A 26,793-nucleotide genomic window follows, 5' to 3' on the forward strand; every position below is an offset into this window, starting at 1 on the left:
ATGGGGTCTCTGAAGACCTGCTTCCCCACCTGGCTGTGAGAAGTTAGGGGTCACTCGTAAGTAAAAGTCACGTGGAGGGAGCCACAGTCCCAGTCTCGGGTGTAAAGGTCCCAGGGCTCCTTCCTCCTCTCCTGACAATGCAGTTCCTCTCCTGACAATGCAGTTGATGTTGCCCCAGGACAAGGACCTCGGGGCTCTGCCCTAGGGGCCTATTATAAGATTCAAGCACAGAGAGTACAGGATTTGAAGTTTGGTTTCTTCTACTTTAAAAAAATATATATTCCCCACATTGCTAGGGAGTAGATCTTTCAAAGAAATAATGCTGTGCTACATTCTGAATGAAAGGGTGAGAGAAAACTTGTAGGGCAGGGTGTAACACCACGAAACCCCTGTGCTTTAGGAGATTAAGAACACAGGAAATCCCTCAAGCAGTTGTCACTCTTCTATGCTGGAGATTAAGATCAGAAGAAGTCAGTCTCACCCGATTCTCATTTAGCAATAAAACACAGCTCAAAACACACACCAAAGCGGTGATAGGTCAGACAAAGTTTCTCAAAGTGTGGGCCACAGCCATGTGCAGAGCTAGCTTCATTTCAGATCAAAGGAGACAGAATTTCTGGTCATAAGGCCCAGAACCTGTGTCTTTGTCAATCTCTCCAAGTGTTCTGAATGCATATTGAAGTCAGACCAGCAGCCCTGAGCCGAGCTGTGTGCGAAAGCCACTACAGGAGAAAGACTATTGATACGCATGCATTACAGCCAGGGACCCACTTCATTGGTGAGCAAAACTAATGGCTCCATAAGCAATGACCTCATAGCTTAAATTTTCCCCCTTTCCTATATTCTGTCCCTTGTCTCTAAAAGCATCTCAGCATTCGAACTACATCTCCCAGACATTAACTCCAGTAGCACAAACTCCTTTATCAGGCCAGGCATCCTGATTTTTATAACCAGGCACAGATGATCCATGACGTAACACTAGTTTATAAACAACACATTTAATTGATTTCTCCCATTGCTCTCCCACTATGTATGAATATGGAGACCAAGAATAGTCTTGTGGAGTCCTCAGATCCCCAAAGTGGACCATTTTCTCGCACAGGCTAGCACATGTTCCTTCCAAACATTTAACCTTTAATAATTGTGACATTTTGAAATGGGGAAGGACAAAAAATGGGGAGGGGAGTCACTCTATAGAGATTCTGAAAGGTTGTGTTTGTCGTTTTTTGCTTTGTTTCACAACTTTGACCCAAAGAAAGGCTAGCATTTTCCCTTCGAGCTGACTTGGTGAGGCTGAAACATGACAAAAATCCATTTGGTTGGTGCCAACGTGTAGCACAATGAATAGGGATTCAAAAACACAGCCTCAGTGGACACCTCCGCCCGCCAGAGGAAATGTCTTCTTCCAGATCTTCCCGTTGGCATGACAAAACAGTACTGTAGGCTAATTAAATGTACAATCAGCTTTCCAGGGACACTGGAATACACATATCCTTTCTCTTCCATTAATTCTCTGTTCTCTTCATCATCACTACGTTCCCTCCTGACATTCAGTCCCTGCTGACGGGCAGTTAGTTCTGCCTTTCCAAAATTTCAGGGGTGATGGGCCTTCATTTAGATGGCGACAAATACACTAGCAAAGCCCATGAAGCTGACTTCATCAGCTACCTTCTGGAAGTTCTCCTCTGAATGTGCCGTGAAAGGGGTCCCAGGGGAAAGCAAGCTGGTGCAGGTCTGTGGTGAACGAGCTACATGAGTAAAGCACAGAGCCCATGGCTTGGCACACAGTAGGTGTTCAGGACATGTTTTAGGTTGGCCTTCCAGGAAAACTATGAAATTAATAAAATGTAAACAAAGTGTTCAAATAAGATTGAAACAAAAGGCTGTTTTTCTAAGGTATCAATGTGAGGAAGTCACTTGCCCAGCAACAGAATCAAACCAACGGGGAGATAGTCAAGTGAGATGAGAAGCTGAAGAAAATCTGTGGCAGTTTTTTAACCTCAGACAGAGGCTTCAGACTCTAAACTGAGTCTGAAAAGGAAGGGAGCAAGCAGAATCAGGGGTCATGAGCTGCCCGCCCCCACCCCATGGTGAGCATGACCCACAAAGAGGCGAGTTGACTGCAGGGCTGCCACGGCAGGGAGCCAAAGGGACAAGGTGCCATTGTTGGCATCAGAGGAGGCTGTGGTGAGCAGACCGGGACAATACTAGAGCTGGTACAGCAGAGACCCAGGACCCAGGAGTCGCATCCAGACCACACACCACACGGCAGCACTTCCCAAACAGCAGAGCCCCAGCTTGAGCCATCCCAAGGGCACACAAAGTGTCCTTTCAGGACCCTGCCCCTCCCAGCGCTGGAGAGCAGACTGAGCTCTTGTGCTTTATTCAGCTTCATAAAACAGCCTGGTGACTCATTTTATGTGTTTAGAATTGGTGAAAAGATGCAGGTTAGAGTCACGGTTTAAGCTAGTTAAGTCAGCCTTGCAGAATCAAGAGGTAACTTAAATACACTGGAGGAATAGTTCACATCCTAAGAGGACTTGCACATGTATTGCCGGTTTCTCTTTACCCCACAGAGCAAGCTGGCTGGTTACTAACTGTACTGACAAGTGTCAAAGCTGTCTGGACTCCTAAGCCGTCACTGATTAAATTCAGGGTTTCCGTCTAATATATAGACTCTGATAGAAGGTGGCACTTTTGGTTTGGTCGGAGACAAATTAGAAGGTTGGGCAACAAGCAAGTCAAATCAGTTCATTAACCAAACACAATGCATAAAGGGCACAGAGGCTCCCTTGTATTTCCACAGACAAAATACGCAGCTGAAATAGATGAGACCTGGACACTCAGACTGTGTATTCAGAGCTTGCTCAACTGGCAGGCCAAGAGGAAAAGATGAAAATGGCTAGGAAACGTTTTCTGAAATTAGTGGGACTTCCCTCTAAGGGAAAGCCAATCTAAAACTAAACATTCTTTCTACAGTGTGTCTGTGTGTGTGTGTGTTGATCCTTTAAAATCCTAAATACTCTTCATTAATTTTATTCTGATTGATCTGCTCATTTGAAATTTCCAAACTCTCATATTTTAAGTATCTGCTCTCTATGGTCTTTCATTGAGTCTAGAGCAGAAGTTAACATTTCCTTGCCTCTCACTGACCAGTTTACCTGTTTTGCTGTGGAATAGCAGAAACTAAAGTACTATAACCTATTGGGTAATCCCACAAGAGACATTTAAGTTAGTTAAGATTAAACCTTTATTTTATGTGACCTATCTAGTACTTCCCAGTAATCTTATCCACTCCACATTTTCTACAGTCAACCAAAGACTATCCAGAGGAGTCCACCCAGGAGAAGGGAAGGAGAAAGGCAAGCCTTGGCGCTGGGCCCCGGGTATGGGAGCACAGGGGGAGTGTCCAGCTCCATCAGAATAAGAATTAGAGATACTAAGCTAAGCAGTGATCTCAGGAATTGGAGAGAGCCAAGCAAGAGTGAGAGAGGACAAAATTTAACTGTTTTTACAGAGGGAATCACAAAATCTTAAGTTGGAAAGAGAGGATCCCTCCCATGATCTGATTTCCAGCCATGCCAAACCGTATCTTTCATTTATAAACAGAAGGGGGGTGGGGGGAGAGCAAGCTCCTGTTAATAGAAATTACTAAAGGGGAAAATTAAGGGCCACAGCAAGTTGTTAAGGCTACAAGCCAATGGTGTAGAAACACATCTTACTAAAATGCATTCCAGGGGCTCTAAACTATCCTGCTTCCATTACAATTTATTAAAGTGACGTCAGGAAATCATGCACAGAACGGGCTACTGCCAAACTATGATTTCGTTCTCATTATACACCAGCAATATATAAAGCTCAACAGTCACAGTCTAGTGAAAAGAATGTAGGATTTTACAAGCTTCTAACTATAAATTAGCTATTCAGGAGAAAGGGCGTTGAGGGTTAAGAATTTAGAATAAACGTGTGCAGGGACTGCCAATTTAGGTGCATGGCACACTGCCAACATCCTAAACTAGGAAAGACGTGTAACCTATGCCAGTAAGCCCGAGATGAGGTCGGCAAGTAGAACCCGTATCCCTGGGACACCAGCAGCACTCAGGGACATCTCAAGGGCTGTTCAAAGACGACTGCATTTTGAAAAGCCATTGTTTTAGTGTTTGGTGCTTCTGGTCATCACTATGTCCTCCCACACCCACTACACCGACATCCACACCCACACCCCCGCACAGTGCAACCTAACACTGCAAGGGCCCCAAAGAGATGTGTTGGAGAATTAGCATATATTTGGACCCATCAAAGCTTCAGGATGATTCTTTCAGCCCAGACCCAATTAAAGCCGAGCAGACACTTGTTTTTTAAAAGTTGTCCTATAAGCTCAGACATTACAAAATACCACAGAGAGAAACGTCAACAGCCCCAATCTTTTACCTATACATTAAGCTACTAAAGGTGACATGGTCTCTGGGAAATCATATTGACTGAATTTTCTTCACTGTGATAGAAAAAAAAAAAAGACTGTGTAGCAACAAAAAAATATTTTCACATGTATATAGGACTCAAAATATTCTTGCAGGACATAACATTCCAAGCCATTTCCTTATATGCAAAACAGATTTTTTAAAAAGCAGGAAGAATTGGCAATACTCCTAAATATTTTCTGCAGATACTAATAGTGTTTATTCTTGTGTTGTGATTCAGATTTTAATTTGTCACTACAGCATGTTTCTATAGTTGTTTGTATGACATTTGTGTTTGGCCTTTTTCTTGTAGGAAAAATAAATCTTGAATTTTGTGTATCTCAAGTCTTAAAAGCAATATGTTCTTCAAATAATAAGAGGTTATCTTTGAAGAACAAGTACCTGACCAGCACTCAAAGCAGTAAAACTTTGTCATTAAAAGATGTCATCTACTTAGGTTACAAATTAGGCACCAAGTGTTCAAAACACAAAGGAAAAAAATAGTAACTCCACTCCAGAAGAAGCCAGAAACAAGAGTCCCTATAACCCAATGGTCGTCAAACAGCGCTGTTCCAGCCCAGGAAGTTTCACGGCGGAATCTGGGAAAGAGCTGCAGAGAGAGGGAGGAGGTGACTGGGCTGGTGGGTGTCCAAACCAACCACCCCAAGTCCAGTTTAACCAAACCAGCTCTGCTTTTATTAATTTTATAAATCAGGCTTCTGCAAACGATCTCATCTGAAGAAACGGTGCCACTAAAAAATAAAAATAATCCCCTGCAACAATCTGATGGCACTGAATAGGTTCTCTGATCATTTTGAAATGTCCAAGTAATGTTTGAAGCTGTTCTGAATATTTATTAGATATCCTTCTGTAATAAAAATCAAGACTGCCATGTAATTTACACTTAATTTTTTTTAATCTGGTACAGAACATTATCAGTGAACAATCTTCATTCTAGAGGAGGGGAGTCAGTAGCCAACTATTCCCACCGCCAACCTTGTCATGCAGTAACCTTTGGGCCATAGCACCCCTGGAGCTTTAAATAGATCTACTGAAAGGCTTCTCTGAGTGCATTTCTCACCACCACAATCAGAAAACACTAGAGATCAGCACCCCAACAAGATGACATCTGTAGTTTTAAAACACAAAACCAAAACAAGCTCCAGAAGTGAGATTACAAATCAATTACATGAATGGCAGCCGGCTGTCAGTTGACCGACCCCTGCTGGGTCTTAAGGGAAATCTGTCATTGGGGCCACCTCGCCCTGGCAAGATGGGGTTAGGTCCTGGAAGTGGGCCAATTGGATCAAAACGTGGTCTGAGTGGAGGGAACTGGCTGGGTGTCTCCCCGGGCCCAGGGATGAGTGAATTGATCGGGTCCCCAACATAGGGAAGTGTTAGTCTTTGATCATATTCACCACCAATAATTCCTGGAGGAAGGAGAGAGCTGGGAGGAAAGGGCCTGGGGTGCAAGGGGTTGGGATAGAACGGAATGGGGTGGGGTGAGGACGGCAGGAACATCACATGCCGCGCTCTCTGAGCTTCTCTCCTTTGTTTGTGCCTCTTCTTGTATAGCTGTAGAAAAACAAGAACAAGATATGATAAGTGATTTGGATATTTCCCCAAAGTTCCAATCTGCCGTCACTGTACAGATCTATCTGTACTTTTCTTTTCCCACACGATCAAGGTAGACAGACAAAGAAACCAGGGCCCAGAAGAGAACTCTGACCAGGTTCTATCTGCATGAATCAAGTAGTAGGTCTGAATACAACGCCAAACGAACTCTACTCTTGAATCACACCGCAACCCAGCAACTGTGCCGATTTGCAGTAAGAGTAAATCCAAAGGAGGGATAGATGAGTGACACATACTTTCAAGACCAAAATCTAGAGCTCTCAAGCTGATACGCAATTTTAAGTCAGCGTTTTTTGAAAGTGGAAAATTTAAATACTTGTTGAAAATATCATGCCACAAAATATAAAGTTACAGTATTGGGGGGCAGCACTTAAATTCACTTTTTCACCTCAATTATGTCCCTAATGGATCTCACATTAAACAACAAATAGATGCCTATTTTAGAGGATGAAACATAGTCCTAAAGAACAGTACTGTGTATTTTGTACATATTTCAGGACTTTCAATGAATATTGTTCTTCTCTAGCCCTTCATCCCAAGTTTTTCTCAGTCCTGTCAATGTCTCTTATTGACATCTGCAAATAAAACAACATAATTTATTCTTTTCATTATGTACTATTCTAGCTAGCTGAACAGTTGAAGACTACTCCAGCACAAAAACAACTCAAAAAATTTTTTGTAACAGAAGGGAGAATGTTTTATATTAAGGTGAAAAACAATCATTGTGTTAATATTTTTTTCCTGCGTAATTACAAGAAAATAAGGACTGAGTCGAAGGTGAAAGTTGAAAACATTTTCATTTACTGAAAATTAGCAATAAACAATGAAAATAGATTTCATTATATCATAATAAAAGTGAAAATATGCTCTTAATGTATTAATTCATTAGTTAGTTCTGAGCTATGAACATTAGCCTTGATATTTAAAAATACTTACTTCTTTCCAATCTGTGTCTCGAGCTCTGACAGTACTATCTACAAAGGAAAAACAAAAAATAAGGATTTAAAAATGCTTCATGCATCCAACATTAAACAGCAGGCTTGCCTTTGCCCTAAGGAAACTGAAGCTTACTCATTAAGCACAAGAAGAAACATGAGTCATTTTCACACGCACTATATCATTTGTACTCTCTTGAACCTAACTCAAACCCCCTCCTGATGGCTGAGGACAACCATCACTGTTCTGTGCTCCATGGTAATTCAACGCAGTGATCCCTCAGGGACACAGAAGGCCACATGGCTGCTCTCTCCCTGCACCAACTGTCCCACCCACATCTCCCCCACATCTCATCTAGGTGTGCCGGCTGCTTCTAACCCCCAGTCCCTTGTTACAACAAACTGGGTGAAACCTCTGAATGTCTGGTCATTACTGGAGGTAAAGCCAACTTGAGGTTTTCCTCCATATTTGGGTTAGGTTATCTTCTCTCAACCATGTTCTAAATGATTCGACTTTCAGAAGTATAACCGTGACTAAGTATTTTTTAATGTACTTACTTACTTGAAATGTGTGAAATGAGGAAAGAAGCATCCCTTCAAGTCTAATGACGGGTTTGGGTAAAAGGTAGTGACGACTTCTCTAGAAGTTATCACACTGACATGGAAGGAAGATTTGTAAAAGCTCCAGCTGATAATCTATCTAGAGGGAAATTCATTATAAAATCTGAACACTCAGCTTACAAATGAGCTTGAAGACCAAAATATGGAAATGAGATAAAGACTGCTTGTATTTTAAACCTGAGCTTGAATATACAAGTAAAAGGGTATTTGTTCCTTTTATGAATATTTTATCATAGCCTGCTTTTTTATGGTTAGTTCTTCCATATTATGTTGGTCATTCTGTCTTTCCATTTTGATTATAATTTTTTTTAATTTTTTGAGATGACACTTGCTGCCTCTGGGGACAAAATAACATTTTAAACTCTAGATTCAGAGGCATAAATAAAATGGAACTTAGGAATCAAGAAGGAAGAAAAGGAAAAACGAGGTCTTAGTTTTTAACGATCCAAATGACTCTACTTGATACTCTTAAAAAAAAGGGGGAGTGGGATCTACCCACAAGATTTTTATAGTTGCTAAGGGGTATGTTATCATATACACACCATCATTCAAACTTTTTTGATGTGAACCACAAATATTTTACATTGTGACACAGCATATACCTATATATACATAACTGAAAGAGAAGTTTACTCCTATTTTATGAAATGCATACTGATTTTTCTTTTTCTTTTTTTTTTGTAAAACGACCTTTTAAATTGATTTCATGATCCACCCCAGGCTCAAACCACAGTTTAAAAAAACGTTGACACATAATAAAACGGTGGTGGCAGAAAAGAAGTTCCACAATCAGGCATCCAGCCTCGTATCTGGAAATCCTGATACACAAGGCAAAGGTCTTTCACATTCTGGATAACTTCTCCCCATCCCCAACTTCCACTGTCATCACTGCTGCGATGACACCAGGTCACCATAGATGTAACTATACAGAAGTAAAGCTTCTCTAGCAACACGCCACAGGGAGCAGGACACTCTTAACTTGTACGCTGGTCACAACCATGGAAGTACTTTGGAAATGCAGCAGATTTCTAAGTCGGATACTGAGGATGGTCTATAGAGAGAGAATAAACCTGTCTTACTTCCATTTTCCTATCCTGAAATAGTCCACTTAGTCTAACGAGTCTAACGACTATTGTGTTGTGAAGGATATAAAAATGAATGGGGAGAGTTTTTAGGACATAGGCAAATGTATACCAAGCTTAGAATCTCTTTATGATAAGGCTATGTTGTGATTATTTGCAACTCAAAAAAAAAAAAAAAACCCTGCAACAAAAATCTTTTGGCAAGCTGGATAACTAAGACCTCAGTAAGAAAGAGCCCTTTTCTTGTTAATATGTCACCATGGAAATCACCTCGAAAATCCCGCAGATATAAACACCTCCACAGAAGTGGGTCATTCGAAGCAATGAAGAGGTCATGACAAACTGCAGACAAAGACAGGACAGAACGAACATCCAGAAGTCGGAAGATCCGTAGTTTCAGCTCCAATGGAAGGACTATCAACCCAAACACATCTGGTAGGTTCAATGCTGACAGGAAAAAAAGAACAGGCATTACTGAGTGAAGAACATCCAGCTTTCCCCACGTAGTCAACAAAAGCCGTCACTTGTTCCTTTCTAAAGAGGTGACAAATTAGATGGCAGTCTCAATTATCCAAGTATACGTCACCTACAACAAGTTTTTAACTCCAGGTTGACCATATTACTACTACTAATTCTAAGCCCCTTATTCCCTTTATGTTTTAGTGGAAAGACAAATACCTTTTCATACAGAACAAATAAATAACTATGACAATTTCTATATACTAGCCAATGGCCTTTTTTGTTTTAAGCAATATTCAAAGCAACAAAAAATTCTCTATTCAACTACAGGAAAAAAGATAATTCACTGGTTTTTATAATTGGTTCCCAATGCTGCCACTTATTAGCTGTGTGCCTTCGGGCAAGTTATTTAAACTCTGTCTAACTCATTTCCTCATCTGTAAAATGGGTTAATAATATTACTTACCTCACTGAGGTAAGAATTAAATGTGTTAATACATATACAGTATGTGCCACATACCCATGTTTCGGTCAATGCCAGACCATGTACACAACAGTGGTCCCATAAGATTAGTATCACATAGCCTAGGTGTGTAGTAGGCTATACTATCTAGGTTTCTGTAAGTATACTCTATGATGTTCACACAATGATGAAATCACCTAACAGTGCATTTCTCAGAACAATATCCCTGTCGTTAAGCGACACATGACTGTAGAGTGCTTAGAACAATGTTTGGCACATAATAAGTACTCAAGTGTTAGCAATTACTACTATTTGATGTCTAACAGGCTTAAAAAAAAGGGAGGTACATAAATTCAAAAGCTGGAAATTACCAGCTAAGGGATTGTGGTCGATCATGATTCTCAATCATTTTCCACCCAATAATTGTACTTCCCTGTCCCTCGACCATCAGGATTGGCCATTTTGACTTGTTCTGTCCAGTGAAATGGGAGTGGAAGTGGCATATCATCTCTGAGCAAAAGCTTTAAGAACCAACAGATGGGTGGGCCACTGGCCCTCTTTTCCCTCTGTCACAAGAAGAGCATGTCCAGGCTAAGGACTACTCCTTCAGCCACCGCTAATCCACACAAAATATGTAAATGAGTGAGAAATAAGTGTTCACTTTAAGTCACTGAGATTTTAAAACATTCTTAACTACAAAACAGATAAGAGAAAGCTGACTAATACAAGGATCTGAAGTGAATTATAAACCGCAGTGAATTATAGTTTCATCACCTATAAAGTGAGAATAAAATCTACGTCAAATTTGTTAGCATTAAACAAGAATGCCTGTGAAACAGCCGAAGTACCTAACATAGAGCCTCAATAAATATCGTCTGAAACAAAAACTTAGGCTCAATTTACAGGCTATACATTATTTTTTTATGTATTTACTGAACACCTATTATGGGCCAGACTCTGGGCTAGGCCATGAGAAGACAAAAGTAAGTAAGACATATTCCCTGCTTTCAAGGTATTCATAACGTTTGGTGCAAAGAGGTCATATCAACAATTATGATACAGTGGGAAACAGGCTACAATAAAAATATGTACAAAATGTTGTGGAAATATAAAGAGGAACTGAATAACATTTAAGGAATTAATATTTAAATGTACTCTTAAAAGAGCAGAATTTCACTAGAAGGAGAAAAAAGGAAAGAGTCATATGTCACAGAGTTATAAGGACAGTTCGTAAACTTACTGTTCTTTCTAGCCATTCGACCTGTATCATCACTCACCTTGTCGGGTAAAAGCCAGAAGCGGATACACCAACTGGTCTTTGAAGAGACGAGAGAGCTTCTGAAGATCTTTGTATATCTTCGCTACATTTTCCCCTAGAATATTTTTTAAAATAAAAAATCAAAACACAGAATCAAGTGGAAAAACCTGAAATGGTGTCCTCTACTTTTGCCAAACCAAATCAAAGTGGTAAATAAATTTTCACAAATAATTCCCACATAGATAGACATGAACTAAAGTCTCTAGTAGAAGAGGAAGTATATAGTGTGTGACTCTGAAAACTGAATCTTAGATGTAAAGCTAAAACTCTCATATCACCAAATTAATAGAGCTGTACCCAACCTATATAGCTCATAGGCTACAACTACAGTAGGAAAAACCATGGTGTGCGAGTTGCACACACAACAAAGGTTTACTGAGTACCCACCAACCTTTCCTGGGCACTGAGGATACAGCGGGACCAGCTCTTGTGGAGCTTAGAGCCCAGGAGAATAACGATAGTGTTTAATCACATGACGACTACGTATCAGCTACCGTATCAAGCATTTTTCAAGCTTTCTTTCAAATCAGCAATTCTTCTCTAAGTAAGAGATAAATACTATTATCCCCACTTTAAAAACAGGACAAGGTATAGAGAGCCCATCCAAGGCCTCATAGTAAGTGCCAGGGCAGGATACAAACCTAAGTCTGACTCCAAAGCACTAGTTTTAGCCTCTAAACTGCTACTTAAAGTGTGGTCCATGGATCTACCAGAACTGACATCACCTGGGAACTGTTTAGAACTACTGACTCTCAGGCCCCACCACAGACCTACTTAATCAGAACCTGCATTTTAATAGGATCCCCGGGGGACTGACATGTACATGACAGCACGGAAAGCACTGTCAAACTGCACCTGAAGTTCCCACTTCAGTTTTCCTATATCTTTACCAAGTGTATAACCTTGAACCCTCTGATCCACACCTGTTTGCTCACCTATTTAAAGGAGACACCACTGCACCAGAGAAAGTGGTCAAAATGTAAAGCTCCACACACATTGCCTAGTATATCAGTAGATAATCAGTTTACGCTTGTTCCCTCCCATTCCACACTTATGTATTTCACTATCTATAATAAATAAAACACTCATTATAACTTGATTGATAATGAACAAGCAAAGATACGCAGCTAAATTCTAAACCTCTGTGGCATAAACTACAATCTTGAGTTGAAATCAAACGTCAAGATATTTAAAAAGTCACTTTGGTTCATGGCCTTTTTTCAAGAGTGAAAACTGATTTTCTGTAAACAAATTTTTTCCTTCAGTGACCTATTATAAAAATAATTAGGAACTTATAAATAAAAGGATAAATAACAGTACCTAGTAAATACTAGGTACTATACTATAAGCTACAGTAAAAATTAATTAAAATGACTTGTCAAATGAGCAGTACTATATTAAAAATACTCTATTAATTTAGTCCATAAACTTTTAACAGTATTAGCTTTCTTCTTTCTCCTCTTTCATTTCCTTTTTCCTTATTTAACAGAAACCAGATAAAGAACATGAATCTGAGCTACATTCCTATAAAAGTTGTTTTTAAAAAACAGGCTTAGGAGTCAAATCTATTCCAATCCTAAATTCTACCATTTATTAGCTCTGCAACCTTGAAGTAATTTAACCTCCTCTAGACCTGTTTCCTCATCTATAAAATAGGCATAATAACCTCTACTGCTATAGCATGTAGCGTATTTCTACTCCCGGCAGCAAGGTCCTCCCTAGTATGGAGATGAATATGCAGTGTTGTAGCCAAGGAATTTTAAGTTTTTCTGGTCCTAATGGTAAGACCATCTTTACAGATTTATCAGTCAAGTTCATCCATTCCCAACAGGGGTAATATTACCCCCAACAGGACATAAATTGGTTCTTGGAGGGGGGAAAAAAAAACTCTAGCTATTAACATTGGTCAACGTCCCTCCATTTGTATACTGTATGTCCACAGTATACAAATAAATATACAGTATATCTACGGTATTAAAATTTCATGGGAGAGAATGATTAGGGGGAAAAAATGTGTACAAAGCCTCCTTAGAAAAAAAGGGTGAGAAACACTGGTCTAGTATGACATTAAATCTTCAGAGTCCATCATAAATATGTATTCTGATATCTCCTTTTCCTATCAGTTTTAGTTCAGGTAAGTCAGTCTCTCAAGGCCTGACGTCCCCTGGGAACTAACAAGAATAAGTCTCTAGGCCTTCAAAGCAAAGGTCTAGATCTAGGTAGCCTTCCCTTAAAAGACGTTACTGTAAATGCCATCTCCCCCCTATACCACACTACTCTCCATCTGGATTTGAAAACCCTCCTAAGTTACTATGAGGATGAAATGAAACATCATCTGTCAAGGCACATGTCCAGCACAAAACAAGCACTTAAAGGATGCTAGTTCCCTCTCTACCCCCACCGTCCCCTTCAACCACCTATCTGCCTCTCATACTTCGAGTTTAACTGAAAAAATAAAAAGGAAATCTTGTCTTCTTTGCATCTATTAACAATTTTACAGAATATAAGCAAAACCATGCCTAGAACACAAACTTTTGGTAAAGTTCTGATCTGCATCAAATAGCAACCAAATTTATATAGGTTTAAGCAAACATTCTGAGTGCAGTTTTCCTCAAATAACCTTCAATAATGAAGTTTCATGGTATGGTTTCCACAAAACACAGATCCTGTGCATGTTGGTTAAACACAATGCTATAAAAACCCACAAAGATTAATTCAGACATGATAAAGCATCAATAATGTGCGAAGAATTACATTCCATAGTGTCATTCCACAATGGCAGCGTAAATGTAATTCAGCACTCCAAGACCCTAAGAAGAGAGGAAAGAAGCAGAAACTCTGCAACACTGTCTTGACCTTGCTCTAATCTCATTCAGAATTCTCCAGTCTTTCGAACATTACCTTTCAGTTTTTTTTTTTTTTTTTTTAAGTGAACCTCTCAAAGCTTCATCCCAAAAGTTAAATCATGGTTCTATTACCTAGTTCCTCTTTGCGAATAAAAGATGCTGGCAGCAGCTGCAATCTTTTCACACTTCTAATCTCATTGTTGATTTTTAGTGTAGCTGTAAATAAGCAAAAGAAAGATGATGAAAAATTTGTGTCACTTCATCAATTGTCTTCTTTTTTTTTAGTATGGGCTTGCCTTTCCTTGTCCCCAACATACGAAGGACACATTATACAAAACAAACTGCTTAATACCTACTTCCTCCCCTCACAGCAAGTCCCAAGCGCAAACCAGCCACCACATGAAGTAAAATCACTTTGCAACACCACCCTTAAAACCTACAGCAAACACTTTTATATAATATCCACTAAGTATTACCAACAGCAGCTTATCAGTAATTGAAAGATAGGCAACAAGGTTAATAGGAGACAGTTAAACACAATAAAATCATTATTTCTAACGAGGTCACTAAAAATTCCATTTATTTTTTATTTAACCTTTGGCAATGAGTCTTCCCTTGTATATTAAAAGAATCCTGCTAGCTTTCACAGCATCATCTCTCTCTAGACCCAAAGCACCAACACTCTTGACATCACCAAGAGTTCAATTTTAATCATATACACAAAGGCGCACTTCATCTCATTCCATAAAGAGCCAGTGATGTGCTTATGCACATGTGCACTGGGCAGGATGTCTCGGGTGAAAGAAATATTTAAGGACACACTGCTCCTTTTCAAAGAGTCAAGCCTGGAATGGCTGTCTGCCATGCAAGTCTGTAAGTAGTTGATGTGCCAAAAATAGTCAAGGAACAAAATATCAGAAACTAAGAAATCATCAAGATATTCAGCAGTTATTTTCTTTATGTTCAGTATCCTGAAACTAGTAAATAGAGGTTATCGTACACATGTTGTTAGAGTGCCTTTATAAGAAACTGAGGCAAAAATTACCACCTCACATTTACTATTTGGTAACTTCAACCTTGCAAGTTATGATGTGACGTAGAACGATTAGATGAAGGCAGAAACTGCTGACCCTCTGTGTATAAGAACGACCAACTGAAAGTTACACTTGCTCATTGTGATGAATAGTTGAGGGAACACTGCTAGGTCCCAGTGTCATCAGATGGACACATCCTGACAAATGTGGAATACCACCAAAGCCATTAAAGCTGAAATATTGAGACTTCTAAATAACATTTGAAAGAATCTAGTGATTAAAAGGAAATAGCAGAAACAGGGACCTAGAACTATCTTTCATTTCAAAGATCAAGATAGTGTAAGTCAGTGGCTTTCAAAAATTTTAGCAGAAAAAACATTTTTCAAACAAAATCTTACAAGGGACCTCAATAAACGAAAGAGACAAACACGTTGCTGCTCAAGGTTTAAGTGGCGACAGGCGTTTGACTAAGTCTCTCCCTGCTTCCCTCTCAGCAGAAACCAGGAGGTGCAGAACACGCTGAAAACCACTGAGCTGCAGAGCAAAGCAACTGCCTCTCATCTAGCTAAAAGGATAAACCTCAAAAATCAAAATGGAACACAAATGAAAGATTCTAGTCATTCAAATGGATCTCCAGAGCGTGTCACTATGAGACTACTCCACAGACCACTGGTAGTTGGCATGGACCTCTGGGTAGCACCTGAGCCAAAACGAAATACAAAAACGGAATGGATTGCTATCCCAGCAAAATTTCTTAAGGTAAAAGGGGAAAACTAGAAAAAGAAACTCTACTCAGAGTGACTTTCTTGGAAGTGGGAGAGGGAGGGACTGAGGGAATAAAACACACACATACTAAGGCCTCAGAACCCTTCAGTGTTTCTGTGCATCACTGTTCAGAGATGCCAAACTGGGTAAAAAGTGACCCCAGCTCAATATCACCTCTCACCATCTCTGTTTGGTTTAAAAAAACAAAAAATAAAAAGCCATCCACAGCCATAGAAAGAAAAAGCATTCTTCAAAGAGTTCATATGTAACTCATCTCACTCCTATTATCACAACTCTCCCTAAAGCAAAAAAATTTCAGTTAAGACAGCAACAGAGTCAGGCTGCCCCAAGAGTGAAGGATGCTGACCTAAGCATCAACTTTGTATTCTAGAACCTTTCAGACTCCTGTTATCAGTGGTCTAGAGGTTAAACAAAGTTGAGAAAGACTCGTAACTATATCATGATAGCCCATCACTGAAGTGGCTGTAAAACATTTAGAGAAAAACATGTAAGTATTCACACACTAACCACCATGACCATGCCATCCAATTACCATTTATGACGATTAGGGTGCCCAAAGGCACACAGGTGAGAGCAGCAGAGCCGCCCTCGCCGAGAGGATGCGTGTACCGCAGCTTATACACGCCGCCCAGCTTCCAGTTCTCTGGCATGGACACAGCTTTGGCTTCAGTGCCCTGGGGAATGAAATGAAAGGAAAACAAATAACAAAGAAAGGTGTTACTCTCCAGAACATTAAATATCCAAGAGGCCCCGAACTTCGCTAGAAATAAGCATTCCATAAAGTCCCCTTAATAACATTTATCAAGTCATTAATACTGCTATTAATAAAATTTTGATAGAAAAACGTTACAATATATTATCCTCCATCAAAATTTTTGCTCAAATAGATAAAATAACATCAGAGACAGGGATTGATTTCTCTCTTCAAAGACTCACGTCTCTGCCTAGCAAAGCCATATCATTATTCAAGACCCCAGCTCAAATATCACTTCCTTTGTGAAGCCTGCTTCAAAAAAAGTCCTGTTTGTCGTTCCCTCTCCTTTATCCCCTAACATTCAGTTCATATTTCTATTGTTAAATACTTCCGTTATGTTATTGACCATAATACATTATAATTTTCTTTTTATTTGTCTCTCTCCCCAACTTACGGACTCATCCTAATTCCTGGCTCAGCACATGGCTGCCGGTGTTCAATGATCACTGAATTACTCTACATCTTTGTTACTCAAAACACGGCCCACAGGCCAGCAGCATCACTACTGTGTGGGGTATGCAGAATCTCAGGCTCCACCCTAGACTTACGACATCAGAGTCTGTATTTTAATAAGATCCTCAGGTATTCTTACGCACATTCAACTTTGAGAAACTCTACTCTAAATGTTCTCTTCTGTGAATCTCTGGCATCCTATATATGTACATGTCTCTCCTAGGATTGAACCAATACAGCATAATGGTTTGTTTACTCATCTTCTCTCCCACTCTTGGACTATCAGCAACCTGAGGGCAGAGACAAAGCACTGCATGTGACATTGGCAGATACTTATCAAATGGAGAATGAATGAATGAAGGTAAGCAACTACAGCATAAGAACAATTTCCCTCTTCCGAATTGAATCTTACTAAGTTACTGGCAATTCATAGAGCCATTAACATAAAAAATAACCTAGCGAGCCATCTCTCTAGTCACGCCCAATCCACACCCTTGACCACACTTTATCTACATATTATCATATACAAGCTTCTGTCTTTATGAAGGAGAAAAAAAAGGAAAAGAGGGAACGGAACATTTACGGACTGCCTACTGTATGCCCATCACCGAGTTCAGCACTTTACATTTAATATCCAACTAGATTCAATAAAGAAATCTAGAATACCACAACATCCGAGTGATATTTATTGATACACCCCCTTTCCCAGCAGGAGACTTAAACCCTAACAAGACGTTTGTTCTGCTTGCAGTCTTACCTGAGGTATGTAACCTGACTCCAGCATGAGCAGATGTACGGCTACTATCAAGGCATCGTTGGGATCAGAGCAGTCAGCTGACTGATACAGGGTCTCTAATGAATGCGGCACCTGCCCATCCACCGACTCACTGCAAAGCATTGGTTCTACGGGGTAGAAACCCGTGCCCTCTTCCATGTCCACAACATCCTGAATTGACTCAGCTTCAAAATGTTGACTAGGCCCTGACTGAAAAGGATAACAAAAACAATGAATTTATTAAACAGACTTTTTTTTTTTTTTTACACAGTATATTTTGTATCCTAAAGTGAACTGAGATTAGTGCTCAAAGCCAAAGCACATTATTGGGTTCAGATACAGGACATATTTTATGTGAGCCCTCTTAAATAAATGAGCCTGCAATCTACTCCTCCCTCCAGAATTCCTTATCTCCATTCATTCTGGCTGATATGGCCCAAACCTGGAGATCATCCTAGACTTCTCCCTCTTCCTCACTAAACCCCACCCCCCAAGCTGATCGGTCTTCAAAGTTCCACTGCATCCAGCTCCTAAACACCTCCAGAATCTGCCCTTCCTAATCCAATGGTACTTCAGAGTTGTTTATCTCCTGACTTCCAGCAATAGCCTCCTCAAGTATCCCTGACTCCACTTCCTTGTCTTCCAATACATTCCACCCAATGCTGCCACAGTTTTTTGACAATTAAGAATCCAATTATGTCCTGTGTCCCAGCTTAAAACTTGCCAGTATTTCCCCAAGGCAGATAGCAGCACTTCCCTAAACCATGCCTTGGAATATGACCCTAGATGTTCTCAGGAAAAAAGTGGCCTACAATCAAATAAGTTTGGAAAATGCTACATGCTATAACCACCTAACTTCACCCTCCCTATTCACAAAATACATTTTGGCATTATAAAGCCCTGAGAAGTCCAATAATAATAATAAGTGTGCACAACACTTAACCAAGAAACACTATCCACCTTCCTCAATGCTCAGCATTCCAATAACACTTATAATCTCATGAAACAAGTTTTTCATAAAGGGCACACTGAGAAATGCAGGCCCACAAAATAAAGCCCAAACTCCTAAACTCCTTCCCTTCATCACCTGATCCCTGACTCTGTATCAAGTTCACTTTCTGCTCATCCCTTGCTCCCCACTCTAGTATTCCCCACCTCTTTCACAGAGGTAACACACACTACCACTCTGCCTTGCAAAGGCCTTGATGATTGCACTTTATCACACTGTACTGCAATTTTCTGACTACACATCTACATCCTACCATCACCACAAGCTTAGAAAGCAACAGTCTATGTGTTGTACCCATTTTTGTAATCCCAGTACTGTGCCTGGCACATAGTAGGTACTCAATAAATGCTTGTTGAACAAATGCTGAAGGGTAATATCTTATAATTTCATAATGTTTTTGTTTTTGAATGTTTTCTCATTTGCACCATACAAAAATTCTATAAAATAGGCAAGACAGATGATGCTGCCTTTTTAAACATGCTGTAACTACGACTCAGATTAAATAACATAATCAAGGTTATCAGCTAATAAAAATTTGACATGAACCAAGATCTCCAGACTCGCGGCTCAGACCTTTTAGACATAATACACTGCCTCAATAAGACTAAGTTACCTATATTAATTTTGCTCAGAAAGTTTGCTTCCTAGGCATGTGCTCAACTCTTAATACAAAGCACGTTTCTTCTTTTTAAGTTCATATTTCCATTAAAGAAGGGGCAGAGGAAATTAAAATTATATAGTATGAGTGAAAGGGTAGAAAAATGTACGGGAGCAAGAGGCTGTTCTTCCAAAATCCCTGAGGACCTAAGCCTGATGGCTTATGGAAAAGATCCAAATTTACTTGTTAAAACCTAAAGGCCTGGGCCGGTCCCGTGGCTTAGCGGTTAAGTGCGCGCGCTCTGCTGCTGGCGGCCCGGGTTCGGATTCCAGGCACGTGCCCATGCACCGCTTCTCTGGCCATGCTGAGGCCGTGTCCCACATACAGCAACTAGAAGGATATGCAGCTATGACATACAACTACCTACTGGAGCTTTGGGGGGGAAAATAAATAAATAAATAAAATCTTTAAAAAAAAAAAAAAAAACCTACAAGCCAATGACAATTCACACCACCTTAAAAAAAGGCTCCATTATATTTTTGAGCCAATAGAAACTACTTATTAAAACCATATAACACCTAACTAAATTATGACGAATATAAGCTCTTTGCTTCTCACCTATCTATTATGCCTAACTTTTGGCCATTTACCACTTACTGACAGTTGTGTGGGAGAGAATATATGTGGAAAAAATATAAAAAAGGGTTACCCTAAACTGATAATGACATGAAAGGAAGATATCAGGATCCCCTGGGGAGCTTATCAAACCTTACTCCCATTCCATGAGAACCACTGACCTTCTCTGAGCCATTCTGATATGATATGAATATTTATCATATGCCACACACGTGGAAATGAAAAAAAACGTTCAGCACCACCTCTCTAAACAGATCATTTGTAATATGTCATTTACAAATGACTGGAACAAGTGACTGAAATGCAGTTCAGAGTTAATATTAGGGTCCGATACCATGTTATCCCCGTTTCCCATTAAAGACTCAACAGGTACTAGTAACCTACACTTGATTAGAAGAATAAGTTTTAGCCATCTATTTTCCTTTCCTAACGCTCCGTTCCACATTTAATTAGCAGATCGCACTGTTTCAAGTACTTAACACATTATTTATGAGATTTCAAGCTCAGTTTCCACACTAAGATTTTACAGTCACCCTATACAAGTCTTAGAACACAAGACAACATGCTTCTAGAACTGAAATTACTAACTTGAGGCAATATTAATTTCTCAAAATTTTCCAAAAGGAAGCTAGTAAAGTAACTATCACATATACTATGAACAGCTCCATCTCACTGGAAGATTTTAATAGTACACAGAAGTAAAGGGACTGGGCCCTTCTACCAGAATTTCTGAATGAGTCTATCAGCAAAAAAGATTCAGAAATGTAATTTAAATATGTGGTTGAATATTCTTACTCATTCCCTAGCTTACCTCTATAAGACAAAAACACAGATACATATAATAATTTCTTAAAAAAATCATAAAAATACTTTGAGTTTTATAAAACCTTTTTTTAACTTGCTTAATCTCTCTGGATACTATTATTAAAATCTGGACATAGATGATTTTCATAACTTACCAATCTGTTAAAAAGTATTTTTTAGTATCTATCTATACTTAATGTCATGATAGGCACAATGAATACTTATACTCATAAATGTTTAAGGCCTGCAAAAAAAAATTAAGTTGAAGTGATAAGTACACACACCAAAACAATTAACAAGATGGCATATGTATTGGTATTAGAAAATAAGTAATAAAAGTGATTATGTGCCATACAAGAAATCAAAAGGCAGGATAATAAATAATGAAGTGTTTATAAGCCAATAAAGACAATCAACACAAAGAAATTAAAGAAAATTATTGGACTGCGGTTGGCAGGGCCTTGGAAGATGGGCAGAGATACAGACAGGAGAGGGAGGAAAGGCTGGGTGGGTGAGCTCGAGGGCAAGGGAGCGAAGCAGTCACCAGGTTGTGTGTGTGTGGGCACATGCAAGCACGTGAACGTGCTGGCTGGGAGAGGGAAAGTGATGGGGCGTCTGGTCTGACTGGAGACGACAGCGTACAGGAGGGAAGACCAGAAACTAGCCCTGGGAAGGTTGTGGGGCACCTTTACAGAAAGCCTTAAAAACTAGGTACAGGAGGAGAGACAACATTTCCTCCTCTCTAACATGACAGGGTTGAATTAAAGATATTTGGTCTTTTTCAGTTCAAAAATTATGACCACAGGTATATCTATGACAGAGTTACAAGAGAACAAGGGAACAACATAATAAAAAATGTGTAGAAAGAAGAGGAACCTAGAAAGCAGAGCGAAGAACAGACATTAGAAGCCTGGAATGGAAAGGAAAAACTGATAGGGCTTGCTGAGGCGTTGGATCTAAGGAGTCTAAAATCACTCCAAAGTTTTAGCTCAGGAAAAGAGCAGTGCCACTGACAGACAGAGAGGTTAGCTGGTTTGGGAAGAAGAGAACATCAGTGTGCATATTTTCAAATTTATGTTAGTATTTTTAAAATCCTGGTATAAATGATTTAAATGAGAATCATTTGAAAATAACTGGACTATATATAGCCTTAATGAGTGGAGTAGACCAGAAAAGCAAAGCTGGGAATCCTGAGCTTAGAGGCAACAATAGAAGCCAAGGGATAACCTTCCTGAAGGAGTGAGTGTCTGAACAAAATAAATAGGTAAAAACTGGGTTCTTCAGAATATCAGCCCAATATTGGCCCAGGCATTTAGCAATTAAAAAAAAAACACTCTAGGGGCCGGCCCAGTGGTGTAGTGGTTAAGTTCATGCACTCCACTTCAGCGGCCCAGGGTTCACCAGTTCAGATCCTGAGCACGGACCCACACACCACACATCAAGCCATGCTGTGACGTCCCATATATAAAATAGAGGAAGATAGGCACAGATGTTAGCCCAGGGCCAATCTTCCTCAGCAAAAAGAGGAAGGCTGGCAACCAATGTTAGCTCAGGGCCAATCTTCCTCACCAAAAAAAAAAAAAAAATTCTATAAGAATATAATCTGCAATCTACTGATGACAATTATCCTGACTGGTACCGAACTCATTTGAGGTGTTCAGTATGATTTATCCACTACCCTATTTCTTGTCTAGATATTAATACTCACCGTACTGTCATCATTCCAGACATCAGACTGGGCTGCCTGTCCTTGGAATGAATCACTCAGTTGTTCATCCTGTACGCTGGATTGACTGGAGCTGACAGCCAAAGGGGGTTGGTCATTATTCTGAAGTGAGGAATGCTCTGAATCTGTGGATGAAGGCAAGTTAGGTGCTGGAATGGCATCTTCAAGAATCAAACATATCAAGTCCCCAGAAACAATCCCATATGAAGCCAAGGTCTCTTCATCTCCAGTGAGGGCATCCTTGTTGTTCAATGTAATTGCAAACCGGGTATCAGAACTGCCAAGAAAGACGGATAAGGATAGTAAGAGCTACCTATTACCATTACCCCCAAGAATACATTTGGAACATACATAAGGTACATGGTATGACCCTAGAAGAACTAAGTTATGAAAATAAAACCAAAATTAGAAGGAAGCTAAAGTTTTGGAAAAACTATCAAAATTATTCGTTCTTATCACCAAATGCCTACTAGGTTAAAGATTTCTAAGGGCTAAAATTCTAGCCTGAGGGATAGGCTACAGTAATTCTCTATCATTAATCCATGTTTTCATCAAATCTAAGATACATACTTTTTTATATTTTGACATCTTTGAAATAGAGATGCTTCTTAAAATCAATGACATTATCACAGCTTAATTGACAGCATTTTTTCCTTTATTTTTACATAAAACAATGTGCATCTTAAGACTGACAATAACTGAGATTCAACAAAATATAGTCTTTTTAAAATATAAGTTGTATCATATCATTCCTCTGCTGAAAATCCTCCAATGGCTTCTCTCTGAACTTGGAATAGAATCCTTATCACGGCCTCCAAAGGCCAACATTTGACCCCTACCCACTTCTACCTCATCCACCTTGTGCCGTCCATCCTCTCACTTGCTGTTCTCTCTTCACGCGAGCTTTCTATCCATTCTTCAGAACAGATCAACCTCACTGCAGCCTTTGGGCCTCTACGTTTGATCTTCCAGATCTTCAAATGACTGACTCTTTCTCACCATTCAGGTCTCAACTCAAAAGTCACCTCTTTAGGGGCCAGCCCGGTGGCGTAGTGGTTAAGTTTGCGTGCTCCCCTTTGGCAGCCTGGGGTTCGTGGGTTCAGATCCCAGGCGCGCAGCGACGCACCACTTGTCAAGCCATGCTGTGGTGGCGTCCCATATAAAGTAGAGGAACATGGGCATGGATGTTAGCCCAGGGCCAATCTTCCTCAGCAAAAAGAGGAGGATTGGCAAATGGATGTTAGCTCAGGGCTGGCCGTTCTCCCGAAAAAAAAAAAAATTTAAAAATTAAAAAAATAAAAAATAAACACAGATATATACAAAAAAAAAAAAGTCACCTCTTCAGAGCTGCCTTTCACCCAGGCTCCATCACTATTCCATTCTCATGTTTTATTTTATTGTAATTCTACTATTTGAAAATTTCATATTTGTTTATCTTCTCTCTTCCCCACGCTCACCATTAGAACTTAAGTTTCATAAGATCAGGTATCTCGTCTGTCTAGTTCAAAACTCTATCTCCAGCACTTGGCAAATAAAAGTATTTGTGGAATAAATGCAACCAACAAACATTAGCTGGGAAGATCAAGATGAGACTGAAATCAGGGCTACCTATTCGATGTCCTTACAGGACAGTTAGCTTACGTTGGTTCCAAAATACTAGACCCATGTCCTCAACGAATATTCATAATCACAAAGAGTTAGATGAGTATATGTAGACGACTGAGGACAAACTCATCCCTCCTACTGACAGGTTCAAGTTCACCCTTCTTACTGATGGTCAGTTATGATGTCTTTTTTATGGAAGACAGCACAAATCCAAAAACCCATTGCTAAACAAGCTAAGAGCTCAAATTAGCCTGAAGCAATGAACTCCCATCCCTTCTGCATCACAGATCATCTGAGCTTGAAAAAATAACCATCATTTCATCACATAGCAGTGAGGATTAATTAACAAACCACTGTAGAACATTTTATAGGACATTTATACTCAGCAATGCTGACTTCATTAACTTTTTGAGAGGCTAACAAAGGACGAGTCCTTTGAAAATAATATTCTGTTTATTCTCTCTTACAATGCTGCATTTTCAAAAGTGCTCGAAATAATTCATTTATGTTTTTCTCTCACATGTAAATACGTTTTGTCTTACCAACTAAAGTGTCTTTGGTAGAGAAATTACTAAAGTTTTAGAAAATACTCCTGCTTATTAGAAAATAAGTAGCTATGCTTCTGTCTTCAAATGCTTTGATAAGTGTTGAAAATCTGCCAGCTCCTCAGAAAAACACCATCCCAACTTCGGCAGAAAAAAAGAAAGACACCTCAAATGAACTATGTGTTTATGGATCATCTGTCAAAGCAAAAGGTTCTTTTTAATGGTATCCAGTACAACGTTCGTTCAAATATCTAACTTATAGAAAACACAAAGAATTGTCTGCTTAATAAAAACGTCGGCCTTCCCTCCCCCTTTAGAAAAAAGGAAGGGCTATTTCTAAAGTAATATATGGTTTTCCAGGAAAGGGGTTAAAAAATGATTCTGTTTTCTGAAATAGTGAAAAAAGTTCATCGGGAAAAGTATCCTAGAAATTTCAAGACTTTTAAAAATATTTTATGGCTATCCCAGATCCACTTGCTCAGCAAAGACACTTGAAAAATAATAATGTCATATAAACACATTTTAAAACTGCCAATTTATTCTAAAATGAACATATTTTCAGAGAAATGAATTTACTTTCACAAGCTGAAGCTTACATTCCTTCCAGTTAACCCTTCTCCACCGTAAAAACAAACCTGAAAGAGAAACTAACTTGAGCTCTTGGGTAAACAAAGAGTCATATTGGGTTTCACATCCTTTCAACACTGCCTCGCCTAATTAAAAAATAATAATAATAAAATATATACACATATATATATGAAAATACTTTAAAAAGAGAATTTTGAAAATTTGTGGTGGAGTAACGGACGCCCGCATGCAAAACACTTAGCTTTCACACAACGAAATAACAATAGGCAGGTCACTTACTATAATGTTTAAAAGGAGTTACGTCAATACATTATTTTCTGTTTTTATTTTTTAATTTAGAGAAAAACAGGCTTACTTTTAACGTAATAGTGCCTTAACCTGAAAAACGAAAGGGTGAGTTCATAATATGGCATCATTTTACTGAATTCTCTAAAAATAAAGTTTATAAAAAGAGCCAATTAACAGAGAGGTTTTCCATTGAAAAATTCACCTAAACAGCCCCAGTGAACATTTTTTTCATTTTTTTCAGCACAAATTTCAAATTCGATAGCTGAATATTTGAAGAGGACCATCCTTACTTTTGGACGGTCTATCTTCTACTCCCAGGGTTATTATTAACAGTCCTCTACTCCCAGATTATTGTCCCCAGAAAATGCCCTCGGTGGAAACAAAGCAGCCTCATCTGCAGCCTCATAAACGAACAACAGAATTTGACGCTTTGTTTCTCAACGTCATTGCCCCCAAAATGCAAGCTCTCCAGGGTCATCACTTAAGGCCAACACATCTTAGTTTTAGCAAAAAAGCAACATCTCGCCCAGGAAAATTAAAAGATCTGAAACCCGCCGACACCTTAAAACTCCGCAGAGGGTGAGTCAACACCCCACGAGTTTTAGGATTATCGCAGCCTCACAGCGGTACAAATTACAGGTGGCTTCGGAAGGAGGGCCGATTTCTAACTCCTTCCAGCACTTTCCAAACTTTTCCACTGAAATACTCCGACAGCTGGAGAGGGTGAACTTAACTTAAGCCCCTGAGAGCCTGGCAAGGTTTCACCCAGCCAAGCGCGTCCTCTCCAACTGGACGTTGCACAGGGCGCGAGAACTGTGCGTCCTGGCCCACCCCAGGGTTCCTCGACTGCAAAGGCGGAGGAACAGCTCACCCTGGAGGGGCACGGAGCCCCCCGCCCGCCGGGCCATGTCTCCGCGAGCCGCCCCGGCGCCCGCTCCCCGCCGGCCTGCGCGTCACAGTCCCCGGGCCCAGCCCCGCGACGCCCCGCTCTCCGCCCGCCTCACGTGACGGCCCGGGGAGTGCCCGCACCACCCGCCCTCCCCCGGGGCCCCGCCGCGGCCGCCCACCTGTACCCCGAGGCGGGCAGCAGGGCCTGGCTCAGGTGCGCGCGCAGCTGCCCCAGCGTCGGCTCCGCTTCGGGCATCTCCAGCGGCCAGGTCCGCTTCTGAAGCCGCACCCGCAGCTTCATGGCGGCGGCGGCGGCAGCGGGAGGGCCCCGGGGCCTGGACCTGGAGGCGGCGACGGGGACCACGGCGCGGCCGGGCAGCTCCCGCCTCAAGAGGCGGCGGCGGCGACCCCGCAGCGGCGACTACCGGAGCTGTGGAGGTGCAGAGCTGTCACCGGCAGAAGGCCACACTACGGCGGCCGGCCTG

At 40.3% G+C, this 26,793-nt stretch overlaps 1 protein-coding gene across 4 annotated transcripts; it reads right to left on the reverse strand.

Moving 5' to 3' along the window:
* Positions 1–5,357: 5,357 nt before the first annotated feature.
* FBXO7 (F-box protein 7) lies at positions 5,358–26,733 on the reverse strand. Of its 4 annotated transcripts, none has more exons than XM_087448986.1 (9): positions 26,494–26,733; positions 22,377–22,671; positions 17,604–17,831; positions 16,172–16,313; positions 13,952–14,035; positions 10,933–11,028; positions 9,004–9,180; positions 7,032–7,069; positions 5,358–6,035 (listed from the first exon to the last, which is right to left on the reverse strand). In XM_087448986.1, the coding sequence occupies exons 1-9, from the start codon at positions 26,607–26,609 to the stop codon at positions 5,646–5,648; spliced, it is 1,566 nt and encodes a 521-aa protein (XP_087305112.1). In that variant the 5' UTR covers positions 26,610–26,733; the 3' UTR covers positions 5,358–5,645. The 4 variants fall into 4 exon arrangements, with proteins under 4 accessions (XP_087305112.1, XP_004418132.2, XP_004418133.2 ...); XM_004418075.3 differs by having other exon boundaries at positions 26,488–26,733; XM_004418076.3 differs by lacking the exon at positions 26,494–26,733 and adding an exon at positions 26,292–26,386 and having other exon boundaries at positions 22,377–22,519.
* Positions 26,734–26,793: the final 60 nt, after the last annotated feature.

This window comes from Ceratotherium simum, chromosome 25 (genome assembly GCF_057802395.1).
Source record: "Ceratotherium simum simum isolate JZ-2026a chromosome 25, ASM5780239v1, whole genome shotgun sequence".
Lineage (NCBI taxonomy): Eukaryota > Metazoa > Chordata > Mammalia > Perissodactyla > Rhinocerotidae > Ceratotherium > Ceratotherium simum.